General features: G+C 35.1%; 1 protein-coding gene across 26 annotated transcripts in view; it reads left to right on the forward strand.

Moving 5' to 3' along the window:
• The window catches only part of RBFOX1 (RNA binding fox-1 homolog 1), a 1352985-nt gene that overhangs the window by 1332267 nt on the left and 4938 nt on the right, over positions 1–15780 (forward strand). For 5 of the 26 annotated variants that reach the window (XM_049791518.1, XM_049791524.1, XM_049791523.1 and 2 more), the window contains one exon: positions 4394–4446. The exons of the other annotated variants lie outside the window; for them this stretch is intronic. In XM_049791518.1, coding sequence (XP_049647475.1) covers positions 4394–4446 — 53 coding nt within the window. The remainder of the gene's footprint in view (positions 1–4393; positions 4447–15780) is intronic. 26 annotated transcript variants of the gene reach the window in all.

Here is a 15780-nt window from a genome sequence, read left to right on the forward strand (position 1 = left end):
GAAAATATTTTGTTATGCTCTTTGAAGTTTGATGCTGCAGAGTATATGGGTTTGATTCTGCCAGCTGGACTTTTCCTGCCCACCTCATGCCATCACGAAAACTTTCAAACAATATTTGGTTTTATAGTGCAAGGCCTGTCCCTGTCTAACTACAAATTATTAGTTTACTAATGACTGAAAGTCATTCCTGAGGACATAAGCCCTAATGTTGCTAATCAAGGATCTTGTAATATAAAGCCTCCTGTAATAAAAAGTGCAGTACAGAAAGATATACGTTCATGGTTTTGGTTTGGGTTTTTTGTTGCTTGGGGGGTTTTGGGGGTTTTTTTTGTGTTTTTTTTAAAGCTACCCTGTGAAAAAGGTGCCAAGATGGAAATGCTGACAAAGGGTAGTGAAAAGACCCTTTCCTAAATGTCTTCTCCATTCTACCACAGACTGCATCTTTCTTGGACAGTTTAGCAAGAAACAAAAATTCACATGTGGGCTTTCTTCACATAAGTAGTTCTGTATATTAAACAGCCATAGTGAAGATAAGGCTTGGACTCTAGTGATAATAGATTAAAAAAAAACCCAAAACCAAAAAAAACCCAAAAAATAAATAAATCCAGTTTTATGCTAAAGTATGGCCTGTTTTCAACAAACTAACAGCATCAAGGAGAGAGAAAGCAAGCACCTCATGTATTGGATATGCAAAAGACTGGCTGGGTAGAAATAGCAGGTGCTAAAACTGATAGGGAGGTTTATGTCAGATCTGGGGCCTTCGAGGAATATATTCGTTAGGAGTCTGCCAAAGGGTCTACAGGGAACAGAGCAGGGGAAATTAGAACGTACTTGAACCTTCTGAAAACTGGGGTAATGCAGGTTCAATAACTACCCCAAAGTCAGAAAGAGCATCTAAATCACTTAATATTGCTTCTGTTGTCCTCCCCTTCTGTTTCTCTCTGAATTCAGGAAATACATCAAATGATTAAACATTAATTTTTTCCAACTTTAAAAACATCTTTATTACCGTACTGGTAAAAATCTGTGGTAGTTTTCTATTTACTAAACGAAATAAGAAATTGATATACAGGCTTGAGACAAGTAATAGTATGCAGAAGTGTTTGTCCTTGGGAAATAGCTGCTCAGATGGAACACAGCCATTTTGAGTCCCAGAAGTACATTTTCATGACCCTTACTGTCTCGGTTTCCATCAGAGAGCTCAGGCTGCCAAAGGGTGTCACTCCAGCACTTAAAAGGATTGCACTTAGCCCAGGCTGTGAATATCTGGCAAGTTGAATATATCCAACTATACATTCAAATCAATGTATTTGGCATGTTACTCTTCCAATTTGTTTTTCTGTTTATCTCCTTTACAACCAGTAACAACTTCTAACATTTTATTTAAAGAAAAGAAAAAAATTCTCTGGATTTTAAATGTGCGTTCTTTTACATCAGAAGTATAAAAACAATAAGCAGTAAAAATTTTGTTCTATACTTTCACTGTTAATATACAAATTAAATTATGGAAGCGATTCTGTATCTTAATAATTGAACAGGGCTTACTGTATAATTAAGTTGGGTCCACTTACATTTCTTGTACCTTTCTGAATCAATAAAAAGCGTAGCAGTGATGAGGAACGCTAAAACAACCTATAATGCATCATGAATTTTCACCATGCCTTACTTGTGGGGTTTTTACGCCTTGTACACTTGATACAGTCAGTGCATAAAATTGGTCTCTAAAGGGAACAACCCTACGTTTGCAAGGGTCGGAGTTAGGTTAGCTGCCCTTTTCCAGGTCTGCTTTTCATGTACTTTAAGACAAATAGCGTATGATGCACCACAGTGTCAGCTTAACTCAGAAGGACTCCTTTTGCAAAATATGCGGTTATCCACACTAAGGAATAATACTTGCTTTGGACATCAGGTGCGATATATGTGTATAGTGACACCTCTGATTATCAGTTCTCCCTCTAGGTCTACAGTAGTATAGAATTTAACTGAATAAAAACCTGCCATCATAAAAAACATTAAAGCCACCAAAGTACTAAAAAATTTCTTATAACTGTTACAAATAACACCTAATTAGTCATAAAAAAGTGGAACTGGCTTATTGAACTCCAGCATCTAGTCTTACTTTTCATTCCCACAGTTGCTATGCTGACCAATACGTAACTTTCTCCTTACTTTTAAAATTGATTTATGGAGATGTGAAATGAATTTTACAAAAGCAAAATACAGGGAAAACAGTCTCTTCCTATGTAAATTGAAGCAGTATAACAAGGAATATTTATGGTAGATGTTTTTTAAATAGGTATCACTTTGGGTTAAATTTTTAAAAATTAATTTTCTACCAATAATCACTAACGAGTTGGTAATAAAAAGTAAGATTTCAGAACGGTTTCAATAACATCTGTCATTCCAAAAGACAGACAGCAGTTAGTGTTCTGGGGTCTTTCTGTAAGTAACTAAACCTGCATACTATCCTTACAGATAATTCTGTACTTTGGCATCTGAAGATAGAGTATCTGTGGCTCAATGTTCCAGAACAACAAATGTTCGGAATAGATATAAAGAAAAGGAGTTTCTCAGCTAGGCACTTTAGAGGCAGTTTTTGAGAAAAAGTGATTTTTTCATTTAGATGAGAGGGCAGTTTAACAACTGCATAGAAATGAATCAAAAGGATTTTTTGTAAAACAGTAGCTGGGAAGTCTGCATTGCTACTGGCTGAATTGCTTTTAGGCAAACATCTAACTGTTTCTATATAATTATCACAAGAGCTGATAATAAAAGAGGTGATAGCAGTAAATACAGTGACAAATTATATTACCTATCAAATACAGAGTAGCTCTGTACTTATAATGTTAAATTTATCCCCCTTCATTTTTTTTTTTTTAAATTCACCTCTTTAGCATTACATGCAAGGTAGATCTCAGTAGCTTGTGAAATTGCTGCAGATGACAAAATAAAGAGCAAAACTACCAATCTGCACATCCAACTGAAAATGAAAGAATATACAGTTTGATCACTAAGTTAATGCATACAAAAAGGCAGGTGTTAGTATCTCTGAGATAGGGCAGAGGCAATGATCAGATACTACTTTTGATCTTAATCAATCCTGTCACTACAGTACGGATTACAGGTTCCTTGTTCTGTTTTTTTCCAAAAATGCGAACTTCTAAGTAACAAGGTTCACAGATTTCTAAACGAGCATTTCAAATCTCTTTAAAACATTGGAGGTGAAGTAATAGATTTTGCTCTCTTAGGGCTTAACTCTTCAAGGTTCTGTTACCCCTAAGAGATGTTTGCTCCCGAACGGAACAGTTTTCAGTAGGATCTTCAGAGTACTTAATGCTGGACAGAGCTTTTGTCATCTTGCAGAACTAAGTTGTCCAGGTAGTCCTCAGTATGAGCTAGAAGTAGTTCCTCCTAGCTCCTCTGTGGTAGACTCTTGCATTAAACCTGTGCAAAACATACAAACTCAGTTCTTCACCATGGCTAGCAGGGCAGGCTGGAGGAGCTACCTGCAATCTGGAGTAAAACAGCACCCAAGTGTTAAAACTTCGCCCAGGTTCTTTGTTAATCCTGCACAACACAAAAAGAATTCAAGGAAGCTGTGTATATGCATATAAAGGAATCCTTTGATGTTAATCCTTAAACATGGTTTCCACTAACCCAAATCCTGTTTGCTTTGACTTTGGAAAGGACAAATCAGGATTGGTGCTGTAATGAAGTTTTCTGCATTTTGAAATATTAGTGTATTTAGCATTTCTCTTTTTATGTTACCTGGTTCAAAAAAGAATTTTGCAAGAGAAGGTTTATATTAAATTACTCATATCTCTAGTTTATTCTCCTAAGATTCTGCAAAAGACTTTTGTATGTATTTGGATGACAGTATATGAGAATATACTATGTCATTTTTTTAATAAATAGCAGAAAATTCATTTTCTGATTGCAATCATATTAGACATATAAAAAGCATAAGATTTTACTTTCAATATCCTCCTTTCAGATGCACAAAGTAAATTGCAATTATTTTTTTCAAAAAACGCTTTTTACATATTTTGCGGTAGTGCCCTTTAATATATATTAGTATAAATATTGTTTTATTTTTGTTAGACTTCATAAATATATTGACATATCTGTAACACTAAACATGAAGCTTCCAATGCAAGAGTTTGTACATAGTCCATATCCAAATGTCACCATTATTTCATTTAAAAGATCCCAGCATGTCTACCTCATGATCCTTATAAACTCTATAGTATTGAAATACGTCAACACTTTTTCTTGCTACATTCATTAAAATTAAGCACCCTTCCCCTACCCCATCTGTAAACATCAAGTCAATTGGCAGCTAGCACATTTCCCAGTCAGCAAGCAGTATTGTGAATTTTATCTTCTCTTGCAGAAATCAATTCGTCTTCGTTGCAGCAGATGAAATTTCTTGTAACACCTCTGCAGGTAACAATCATTGATACTTCTTGATGCATCCATCCAGGTCTCAATATCCTTTTTCACATGCTGCATTTAATCGTAAGAGAAAGCATAGGAAAGTCCATAGTATAAATCTTTGGAAGAGTTTAATTAATTTATAGCTTCGTCCTAAAGGTTCTGCCATATAAAAGTCATTAGGTTATTTTGCTGACTTTGGTGTTTTATTTCCAGTTTAAATATCATATGGCCTAGTAAGTAAGGATATGTTAAACCTTCTAATAAAAACTTACTGTGCAGTACAATCAAGACTGTGACTTTCAAAAAGCCAAACCAAACAGAACTGAGGAAAAGAGTAAAGACTTAGATGTGTGTAGGACATTGTAAGTGCTATAGATGTAACAATTTTCTTTCCAACTCTCTGGGGGCAAATATTGCCCACAAGGGTACTGCAGACCCTAAAGCACTCACAAAGTCTATCCTATGGATGAGATAGTGGGAGAGAGGGTCTGTGTCTTCAGAGGATCGCTCTCTAGTAAGTAAAAAGTCTTAGCTGCTTTGCTAATATACCATCATGTTGTAAGCCATGGGTACAGAAGAATGAACAATGTTTTTAAAAGGTAATGGTAATTTATAAATATATTGAATATGTCAAGGGCTTTTCTCTCTTTTAAGCAATAGAGTTTGAACAATCTTAGACTTAATTCAGGTAAGGATGGTATTATGTCACTACATAAGAAATCAAAAGCCAAAATAAATAGTAACAGTGCCGGGACATATTCTACCAATAACGTTACGCAAAAAATCTACTGAGTTCATAGAACCTGTTTGTATTGGAAGATGAAAGGGTATATAGTGTGATACAAAATGTTGGTTTTAAGAAGTGTTTATTTATAAAGTTTTACACGAGCAGAAATAAATGAAAGGTGAAGAGTTTTCTGCTTATGCCATAGTGACCTACATAGAAACAAATAAAGAACGTTTATTTATGAAAAAGAAGATCACAACTAAAGCCAAAATATGCTAAAAATGTAATAATCTGTATGCTAGCCATAGCATTTTTGGTGGTAATCTGAAAAGTTCTTCTGTGATAAAACCTGATGTAACATAGATTTTTCAAAGTCCTAAATCATTAACAGAATACATTTTGAGAAGTCAACATTTGACATTTTCTTGATCTTACTAGACTTGGGTTTTGGCTTTCATTATTTTACTTGTGCTTCCTGCTCAGCTCCGGACCAGAGTGAGCTGTAGTAGGTAGGCTACTAATTTATAAATCTAGGCCTTGCTAAATAACAATGATTATAATTATTTTAGCAATTTTTTAACTTGGACTTCTTGACGTAGACATGGGTTCTTTAATATTTTTCTTGTCCTGAAAAAAAAATGTCCTGTTTTGCTAAGTGAACCCTTCTAAGCATTAATTATTTCTCTATTAGAGACTTTTTTTTCCCCTCAATTCAGGCACAATTTAAGTGTCCAAGACTATATGATATGTATTCCATATATCACTACTTTGGAATTCCAGTCAAATATAGCGCTCTTATTTATCAGTAAATTCAGTGGACTTTACACACAAGGAAAAGGATCTCTGTGTACATTTATTAAAACTTTTCAGTTTACCAGTAGATTACTTCTGTTGAATTGATTCAACAATAAGGTATTTTTGTTAGGTATGTTATTGACCATATGCTAAACATATCTGTCATAGGTGACTGTAGGTGCCTTTTTTGTAATATGATCTGAAAGAGAAAGCTAATGAAAGCCTGCACCCTCTGTTTCTTGTATACCTAAGTTTTAGTCAGAGAATTTAAAGGACTTTTGGCTTATAAAGAAATATTTCTCTGGCCCATATTCCTGTGGTACAAGTTGCCAAAGTTGCATTTGGTCTTTCAAAGCTGTAAGATGACTTCCAACTAATTTATTATCTGATGTTTTATGTTTTAATACGCGGAGCATATAGAGAGATATATAGACTTTTAGAACCGAAGCTAACGTTCCTGTGGTTTTTCAGATGCATGCAAAACACCTACAGTACAAGTCTATAGTGCTTCTTTTAGTGCTTCTAAACTCAATTACAGTAATTCAACTGTGTTTGTAAAATAGATATAAAGTGAAGATACTGATAATATGCTCAATGTTTGAAATGTGAGTATATGTATGTTTGTATTGTTTCCTTGTAAAGAATGTGTGTGTTTGTAGATTTCAAATAATAATATAACAAGTAAACTTTTGATTGGAATTTTATCATCAAATGGAAATGGGATGTCTTGGGTGATTCTGCTGGTAATATTCACTCTGCTCTTCCCAATACTTTATCATTCCTGCCAGAGGATACTTAGCCCTCAGCCACGTGATAATCTTTTTTGACTTGGGGATAAAGTAATCTTGAATAAATAAATGTGTTAATGAATGGATAGTGTGTCCACACACACATTTCCATTTATGTATGTGTATCTGTTCTTGCATGCACATTGTATAAGGAAAACCTATTCAGGTATCTGACAGAGGGATCCTTCCATGGGAAATTTAAAAATATTTCACTCTTGACTGCATCCAGTGCATTCTGAGGCTAAAAATAATTACTCTTCAGAAGAGAAGTTCTGTGCTTCTGGGATAGATCTTCTCTGGCAGGCATGATTAAAGAGTTTGCAAACAGACCTGAACTAGAACAGAGGTAGGGAAACTATCCAAAACCTCCAAACAGTTTGATGATGGAATTTTAACAAGGATCTCTGAAGACTTTGCTCTAGCAAATCTCTGACAATGGGTACATTAGGGAAGAATTAATTCTGAGGTTCCTGGCTGCTGGGGGCAGGCAATGGGCATCTTGCCCTATCAGGCTCCTAACAAATCAGAATGAGACGCAGAATAAACCCATGGTTTATTTACATGCTGGTTACAGAACAATGTTAATTTTGAACCTCTAGCATTTTTTATGAATTTTTTAAATCAGTCCTCAATATATTTTTTTATTCTTTTAGGTTTTGTAAGATCAAAATTCATAGTTTGTAAAGAAAAAAAATTTTGTAGTGTCTTTTCCAAGTGCATTCTAGGATGTACCTGCATATTACTTTTTATTTTGGGGTAAATATGGGGCAGGATCATTATTCTGTATTTATACCACTTTTTCTTTCTTCCTTCAATTCTTAACTGTTATACAACTTCCATCTACAAACAAGAAAAAATCCAGTGCGGTTGCATGCCTGGTATTATTTTTCTCCCAAGTGTATATGCAGTTATGATTTTGAAATAACAGAGAGGCAAGTGTATATATAAACCTGAATTTTGAATGAAGTGTGGTGGAAGTGGATATAACATCTGTCCAATTGTGACTGTATTTATTTACATATTTGAGCAGAATCATCTCCAGGAGGAGGGACTGTGTGTGCGTGCACGCGTGCGCAAAAGAAATGCATTATAACGCTTTGGAAGTTGACAGTCCTAGATTAATTTCTCCATTTGGAGAAAGATACAGTCTCCAAAACAGATTAAACATTCTGAAACGTTTAATTTTATAACTCTAGGAAAAACATTTCATAAAAGCAGGCAGCTTAAAGAAGCAAACATTGGAATTTGTACTATTGGAAGTAGTTGGAACAGAATATTGGCAATTTTTAACCAATGCAATTGCTCAAGTTATTGCAATTTTCCTGTACAGTGTCGTTAACCTGTCAACACTAACACTACCACAAATTTAATTAATGAAACAATAGCAAATATGGAGATACTTACTTAAAAGCAGATTAACATTTGACAAAGTGCTTAGAATGGTTAAGGTGCCTGTTGTGGCCTTACCTTTGCTGCGGTACAGAAACAAGCGTAGCTGGTCAAAATTTTGCCATACGTGCTTGCATACATCTCATTGACTTATTCACATGTCTGGTAGGAGATATTGATCAGAACATACCCTTTCAAAGGAATTTCTGAGAAGTATATATAATCCAAACTGCTTTGGAAAAATGCAGTTTCAGCCTTTTGGAATTGCTGTGTAAAGATGTACATTCAGTTGTGAGAGGTTCTTCCCTTTTAGTATTGCTGCCTATGGGTTTGACTTCATTTCATGAAGCAATTTGGGAAAATAACCATTTTCTATGAGATGCTTTTATTATTATGTTATGCTTTTCCACTAATCAGATAAAATAAAAAATGAAGATGAAGGAGCATCTGTAATGTCTTTGTGCTAGTATTTATTTAAGGCTGTACTGCTTTTCCCTGTGAAAAATAGCAGATACTGAAGTTTTTGCTCTGGAAAGACTAGGAAATGTTGTACTAATGCACAGTATTAAACTTCTTCTATAAATACAAGTGTCCTTTATGTTGGCAGTTTAAACTTGCGTTTACTGCAGCTGTAAATAGTTGCTTATATGGAATTCCATTTGTTACAGCTTTTACTGCTCTTGGTAGTTGTGTGGTAAAGATGTTCAGCTACTGGACCAGTTGATAAAAATCAGTAAACGCTTTGATTATCCTCTGTTCGTCTTTCATGAAGTTTGATTAATTCCTTTTTCTCACCCAGTGAAAACACTGGCAGCCCTTTTTGGCATCTTTGTCATTATCTCTTTGACAGCTTGCCTTCCCTGTGCTTACAGTTCTAGGTCAGTTCGCATGACTAGTCAAATGTGACAACATGACAAGATTAAGTAAAGCTGAGGTTTTGTGATTTGTAAATGGAGGATTTGCAATGTGACGCTCCTTTGATAACAGAAATAGTGAATAATCTGTGTTTGCCCTCAACAAGTGCGTATAAGCATGTGTGCATCTCCTGTACTGTTTTTTTAATGAAGCAACCTGATTTTTTTCTCTGATAGACTGAAAATAGTACGCATGAAAGGTGGTTTGTGTGTGTGCATGTATGTATGGTTATATACAAGTACCTTAAATAAACAAGGATTCAGTTTTAATATCTGGAGATTATCATATTAAATTTAAAATATTAAACAAAAATAATATGATTGCACACTATAGAACTTTACACACAAGCACAAAAGACTGCTTTAAAATTTAATAAACAAAGTACCCAGTATATTTATTATTGAACTAGATAAGAATTTATTCAAGGTTTATTGCCCCCAAATATAACAAAAATAGTAATAGGAAAATGCTTTACAGGTCAAAGAAATACTTGGTTTTTATCGTAATACAGCTGGGTTTAGGTATCACCTGATGGCAAGCCTCAGTTGCCCCAGTGGCTTTATTTAATGAAGTTTATCTGAAGTCTAACTTTCCTGGATAGAGATTACACAGAAAGGTGTTCTTGCTAGCATAGAATCATGTTAGATTTTTAACTAGGCATCAGGTGAAATCCTCACACTTGTGTAAATCCAGACAGCAAGACTGAAACTTGAGAGAAAGCTCTTAAGTTGAGGTCTGTTCCATGGCAGTTATTCAGCATCAGCTCAGGGGAAAGTCACCTGTGCTGCTGTTTGTTTCCCTTCCATATTTCTGCAAAATAACCCGTATCAATCATGTTTGTTTAAATGTTTAACAAGGTGGCAGCTCAACTTTGGATGGCTGTAAATGTCTAGCAAACTTCAAAAGAAGCTACAGGTTGGCATGCAGAAATAAAAATTCAAATCAGCTCTAAGCATCAATAACCAAAATTTCCGCAAAACGTGCCCATCAGTTAGTACGAAAATTAACTGGCCAAATTCAGATGTGACATAAATAAGTAAACAGTCAAGAATTTGAAATTCGTCTCTGCATATAGAAAATTCTGAATAAGCTTCTCAAGTTTCTTCTTGCTCTAACCTGCAGGAAAAAGTAAAGACTGCTTTTAATATTTCATCAATGATGTATTTATGAAGATCCCTTTATGGAAATCTTTTATTATTGCCCTATCCCTATGGTAGACTCTGGTCAAGTTTCTTCATCTCTGTGAAAACCTAGGAATGTTAATACTACACTTGCAGGAAATCCTTCATGGCTTTTAAGGTATACAGGGGTTCAGCACTGCACTATACCTTGAAATTTCACTGTTTCATTGTGCTGTCTGTCTCTACTACACCTTCCCAATTCTTTCTCTGCTCCACATCACAAATCTGTAAAGCGTTATCAGTCATGGAAGAGGAAGACGATATGCAACAAAGTATTTTATGGTCCTCCCTTGTAGAATGATCTTGGAGTTTGATATTGTGCATTTAAAACTTTGCATAGAGAATTTTAGCATTCTTTACAATCAAGGAAAATGGCTGCAAACGGTTTTTATCAGCAGAATTCAGTCATTTTCCTTGGTCTTATGTAAAAACTTAGGATAGACATCTTTCCTTATTGCCTTCTGAGATTATTATAGAGGGACTCATTGCTCATTCAGGTGACTGAAATGCCTAAAATTGCTTGGTGTTAATATCCAAAATGAAATAAATTGATCGGTTGCACATGCTTTGAACGCCATAAGCAGACACCATCCTACCATAGTAAAGAATTTTAAGTAGAAGGACTACCACTGCTGCAGCGTTGACCCACTGGGGTTACAATACTGCTCAGCAATGTGGTGTGTAAGTAAGGCGCATACGAAGGAGCTCCGCTGCTTGTGTCAACTCTGTCTTGGTATCATCGTAGTTATGTGACCAAGAGAAAGAGCAAGATGGTAGTTACTGGAATTATTTATCTGGATAAGGCAAGGTAATCCTTGCTTTCCTTGTATTCCATCCAGTTATTTACTAAAATCTTCACCTCTTTGTCCAAAATTTTATTGCAATTCTGCACTAAGATCTGGCAGAGGAGAAATGCAGCTTGCCCCTTCCGTGCCACCTGCCAGTCCTGCAGTCGTGCCTGTTGCCCGGGTGAACAAGCAGGGCCGGAGTACCAAAGCACTCTGCACCGTACCTTCTCGTACCGAGCCAACTCTCACTCGCTCAGTTGCTTTTTTTGTGAAATTTAGTGATAATTGTCAGTACAAGAATTTCAGTCCGTTAAGGTTATTCTGGTTGAAGACTCAACACAAATGGGTCTGAAGAAGAAGCAATTTTATTACTTGATTGTTCAATTATAATCAAAGCTAGTGAAGAATGGATAATATTGTGGAAAAGTTAGAAGTATGAGCTTGCCAGCGATACATACACTTTGCTTGTAATATGGGAAGTAATGGGGGATTAGATCAGAGTTAGATTTAGCTGACGTAATACCAGATTTTTAACTTTTCTTTTTATAATTCTTAAACAGATTCATCACTTTCCATAGTCCTTCTAGCAACATGTAGACTCTAAAAAGTGGGGGGAAATGATAATGATCAGAAAAATATGTGCATCAAATTCCTGAAAAATAAAAATCACATTTAAAATTCTCCTTCTATAGTTCTCAAATCACTTGAGGAAATTGTGTTAACTTGGTTCATATTTTATACTGTGAATTTTTCCTTATTAATGCTGTTATTAAACCCTATAGTATATATATTATTAAGGAGCTTCCAAATGTCTCCAGTATCAGAGCTACACTGTCTGTCCTAGGTGTGTATGGAAATACAGCCATAGTGCCAAAGAACTCAAAACCCTAAAATGGTAATTACAAGTAGAGAAGCATATACTTTCCCTATTTTTAGAGACTTCAGCAATACCTACGACTGATGAATTAGAGAGCTTCAGTCTCAAAGGCCCTACTAAAATAAATCTCACAATCAATTACCATTTTGAATTCTCTTTTTTTCTTTTTATCTGTGCGGTGGACAACAACTTGTCCTTTTAAGTAGTATTTTAGCAATTTTAAACCCTGCACTGAAAGTGATTGAAGAAACTGAGATATAGCATAAGTAAAGAAGAACATACCATATACTAAGCTTTTAGTGGATAGCTTACAGCTACATGTACAGATGTTAGCATGGCTACACTGGTTTTTTTCCTCAGTTTTTTCCCAGTAAGTTGTTAGTCCACCTACTTATAGAACCAGTGCCAGTATGGTACAAAAAGCAAGTGTTATTTTTTTTCCTGTTATATCCTGAATACTTTTTCTAGATATACTGGAAGAGAGTGGAACTTACCTTGTTCTAATTAGCAATGCATCAAAATTTTTCATCAGATATGTTCTTAGACAAGAATTTGAGAGTGCACCTATTGGTTTTGATACATTGATTTAACATTCTGTAAAATACGCAGATAATCACATTGACTATTAATTTATTCAAAATACTTTGCCATTTGCATGTCCTAAATTTTAGTAAATTGTTTACCTAGAATGATTATTTCCAGTGTAAATTATCACAAAGTATTTAAATGCCACTAATTTTAATGAGAAATAAGCATGCTGGCATAATAGTGAATAAATGAACCAATGACTATGTGACTGAACTAGCTTACTGATTTTCAGTGTGACAATATAGTTTAAATCCTTCTTACTATTTTCAGCATGGAAATCAGAATCTATTCTGCTAACCTTCTGAGCTTCTAAATTTGGTGTCATGCAAGGGCGTGTTTAAAAATTAGCATTTAAAAAGAAACCCACTTGCTTTAAGTTTAAGCTGACACTGTTCCTTTCCTCTGTGGAAATGAAATTTATTAATCATAATAAAACCATCATATTCTGAAGGTAGAGGTCACCCTGAGGAGAAAAAAAAGTCTATTCATCACAGAGGAATTTCAATGCGTTTTTCTCCCAGATAATATCTGAGCATGTATTCTCTCCCCTTTGGAAATATATTCTTCCGTGTTTGTGCTTACATATGTCAAGTGTATTTAGGAGGGTGCAAGAATGAGAATTTTTCAATTGAATTTTATATACTTTATTTTCTTTTACAGAAGATTTGGAAGAATGCTTTTTACATTTTATTTTATTTTATGTTTACATTGCACACATTCATTCAAGTGGAATTTCAATATCCTGTAAAAGCAAAGGAAGAAGTGTTTCTTATTTTAACAGGAATATAGGCATTGCTAATTCTGAAATACCATTTTTTATGTTAATAACACAGTACAAACTTCACCGTTATCATAATATAAATGTAAAACATTCTTTTTAAGGAACAAGGATTAACTTAGGTCATACTTCACGTTAGGACTACTTCACAACTCTTTCGTTTTAAGGAAGAAACATGGTTTATGCAGTAGGATGAAAAAAGTCATGTAAAGCACTGACAATAAGTTATTACTGCTTTGGCAAAAGAGTAATAAAAATGTACTCAGAAGTAAATACTGGGTTGAAACAGTAATTTTTTCTTTCTTTTGAAATTGCTTAATGTGTTTGTTTTGCATATTTTCTTCTCAGTTGTCCAGATTTCTGTAAAATATTGCTATAATTCTGTTAGCAACGTTTTATTACATCAGAGTTGTAAACTTGCTAGTTACTTCAGTAGTTGGGTTAAATATGGTAATAATTTAATAAAGCCTGAGCACTATGTATTCGGGCTTGTATCTTCCTTACAAGTGGTCCTTGCATTTAGGCCACTTAATCCCCTGCCATGGGTGACCTGTTAGACTTTCAGTTTCGTGGGGCACTGTGGCATAGTCAAGGATCCTGCAGGAATGGGATGCAGTATGGAGTCAAAATGCAGCCCTACTGCAGGAAATGGATCACAGCAGCAGAAACAAAAAACTCACAAAGACCCAGTGTAGTTAATGGTTTACACTAGGCCAAAACTAATGGAATTCGTAGAGATCTAAATTTACAGTCCTTGCTCAGTATTGCAGTAATACCAGTTAATTGGAAAAAAAACCCAAAAAATTTGAAAAATATATTGATTCCCATTGCTTTAAAAATAATAGCCATGACATTAAAGCATGTATAATATTAGTACATGTAATTCTTCCTCCATGTTACTAGGGACATGAGGGAAATTTATAGTACTGGAGACAAGTCTAGCTTTGAATTAGTCATTCTCCCTTTCTAGATGTTTTCTTACTGTTTGAATGAGATTTGGCTTGAGAGAATTAAAATTGTAATGATGTTTAAAATGGATTCTCAGACTTATAAAATGGGCATACAGAGGAAAGTAAGATGTCTTCTTCACTTCAGTGTAGATGAACAAGACATAAGAGATTCTGTTATGGCTACTATCAAAGCTAAGTATTTTAAATCTCTAAATATTATAATGTTTACATCCTAACGCACAGGGTTACCAAGGCTGAGGTTTATGGAAGTTCTTCCAACCAAAGAGGCTGCAGAGTATGGGGTCAGTGTCAAACCTGCTCAAAGAACTCTAATGCCCCCTTTCCAACTCAAAAGATCATCAAGTGTCATTTATCCAACATAGGCCGGTGTGAGCTATTTTTCCTTCCATTTTTTTTTTCAGTGGGAACTGCCTGGTTTCTTTGCTGTTAACTGCATTGGATAATTCCCAAAGATAGATATTCCTGGACAACAAGTATTTAAATGGAATTCATATATAAATTTAATCCTTCGCTCATCAATATATTGGATGCAAAAGAGGAACTAATAGGTTTTCTACAAGTCTTTTACACATGTTTTCCTGAGTTTAAGACCATTTCTTAAAGAAGGTGGTTGCACAACACGCTGCTTCCCCTGAACGTTCATGTATACCTTTGATAGGTACGAGGACTCCTCTGCCCAAATCTAAAGTAAACATAGTTGTGGGGTTGAGATATGAGGCCCACATTCATGAACTTGTGGTACTTTCATAGCTTTAATGGATTAACTCCTTTTTTTAATGTATTATCCCTTAATAGAATGTTGAATTTATTAAGTAAACGAGACAGTACAACTGAAGGCATTCAGCTGCTATGGTTGTACTTTGTAGTAAAACATCCAGATGTTGCCATAGAATACTTTATAAGAACATACGTACACTACATTTGCTCAAAATACCAGACTCTGTTGCTGGAAAAAAATGGCTTATTCACATTACCGAATATCAACCAATGTACACTTTGAAGTTTGTACTTACTGAACTTTTTTCTACTTGGTTTTTTTTTTTTTTTCATCAAGATGTGTGGTTATATATCCTTGGAAAAGGAAAAGCGTTTAAGATCTGCAAATCTGTGACCCTAGGCTTGGTAAGAGAGTAAGAGACATTTATGTAAAGTCTCTGCTTTTTCAGTCCTGAACCCTTTTGCCTTTAGGTAGCACAGGTGTCCCAGGAGGTGGTTTACTGGGATTTCCATACAAAATGAATCCCTCATATTCTTGCAAATGTTGGCTCAGTGAAATGGAGAATTAAAGACTACCTTGTCTATGGTAATTACTGCTCCTTCCTTGAAGGTATCACTGGGTGGGTAGGTAGGAATGTCTAGTTCAGATAATTTGGACCTCTTCTCTACCTCACATCCAGGACCCACAGTAGTGGGTGGCGGAGGATTGCATATGCCATGGAAACATTCCTTTCTCAGCTTTCTCTCAGCTGATTTTCTAGGAATCGGCTGATCAGATTCCGCTTGTGGAGGAGCAAATACATGATAATAAAATAGGACAACTGTCCTC

This window comes from Accipiter gentilis, chromosome 33 (genome assembly GCF_929443795.1).
Source record: "Accipiter gentilis chromosome 33, bAccGen1.1, whole genome shotgun sequence".
Taxonomy (NCBI): domain Eukaryota; kingdom Metazoa; phylum Chordata; class Aves; order Accipitriformes; family Accipitridae; genus Astur; species Astur gentilis.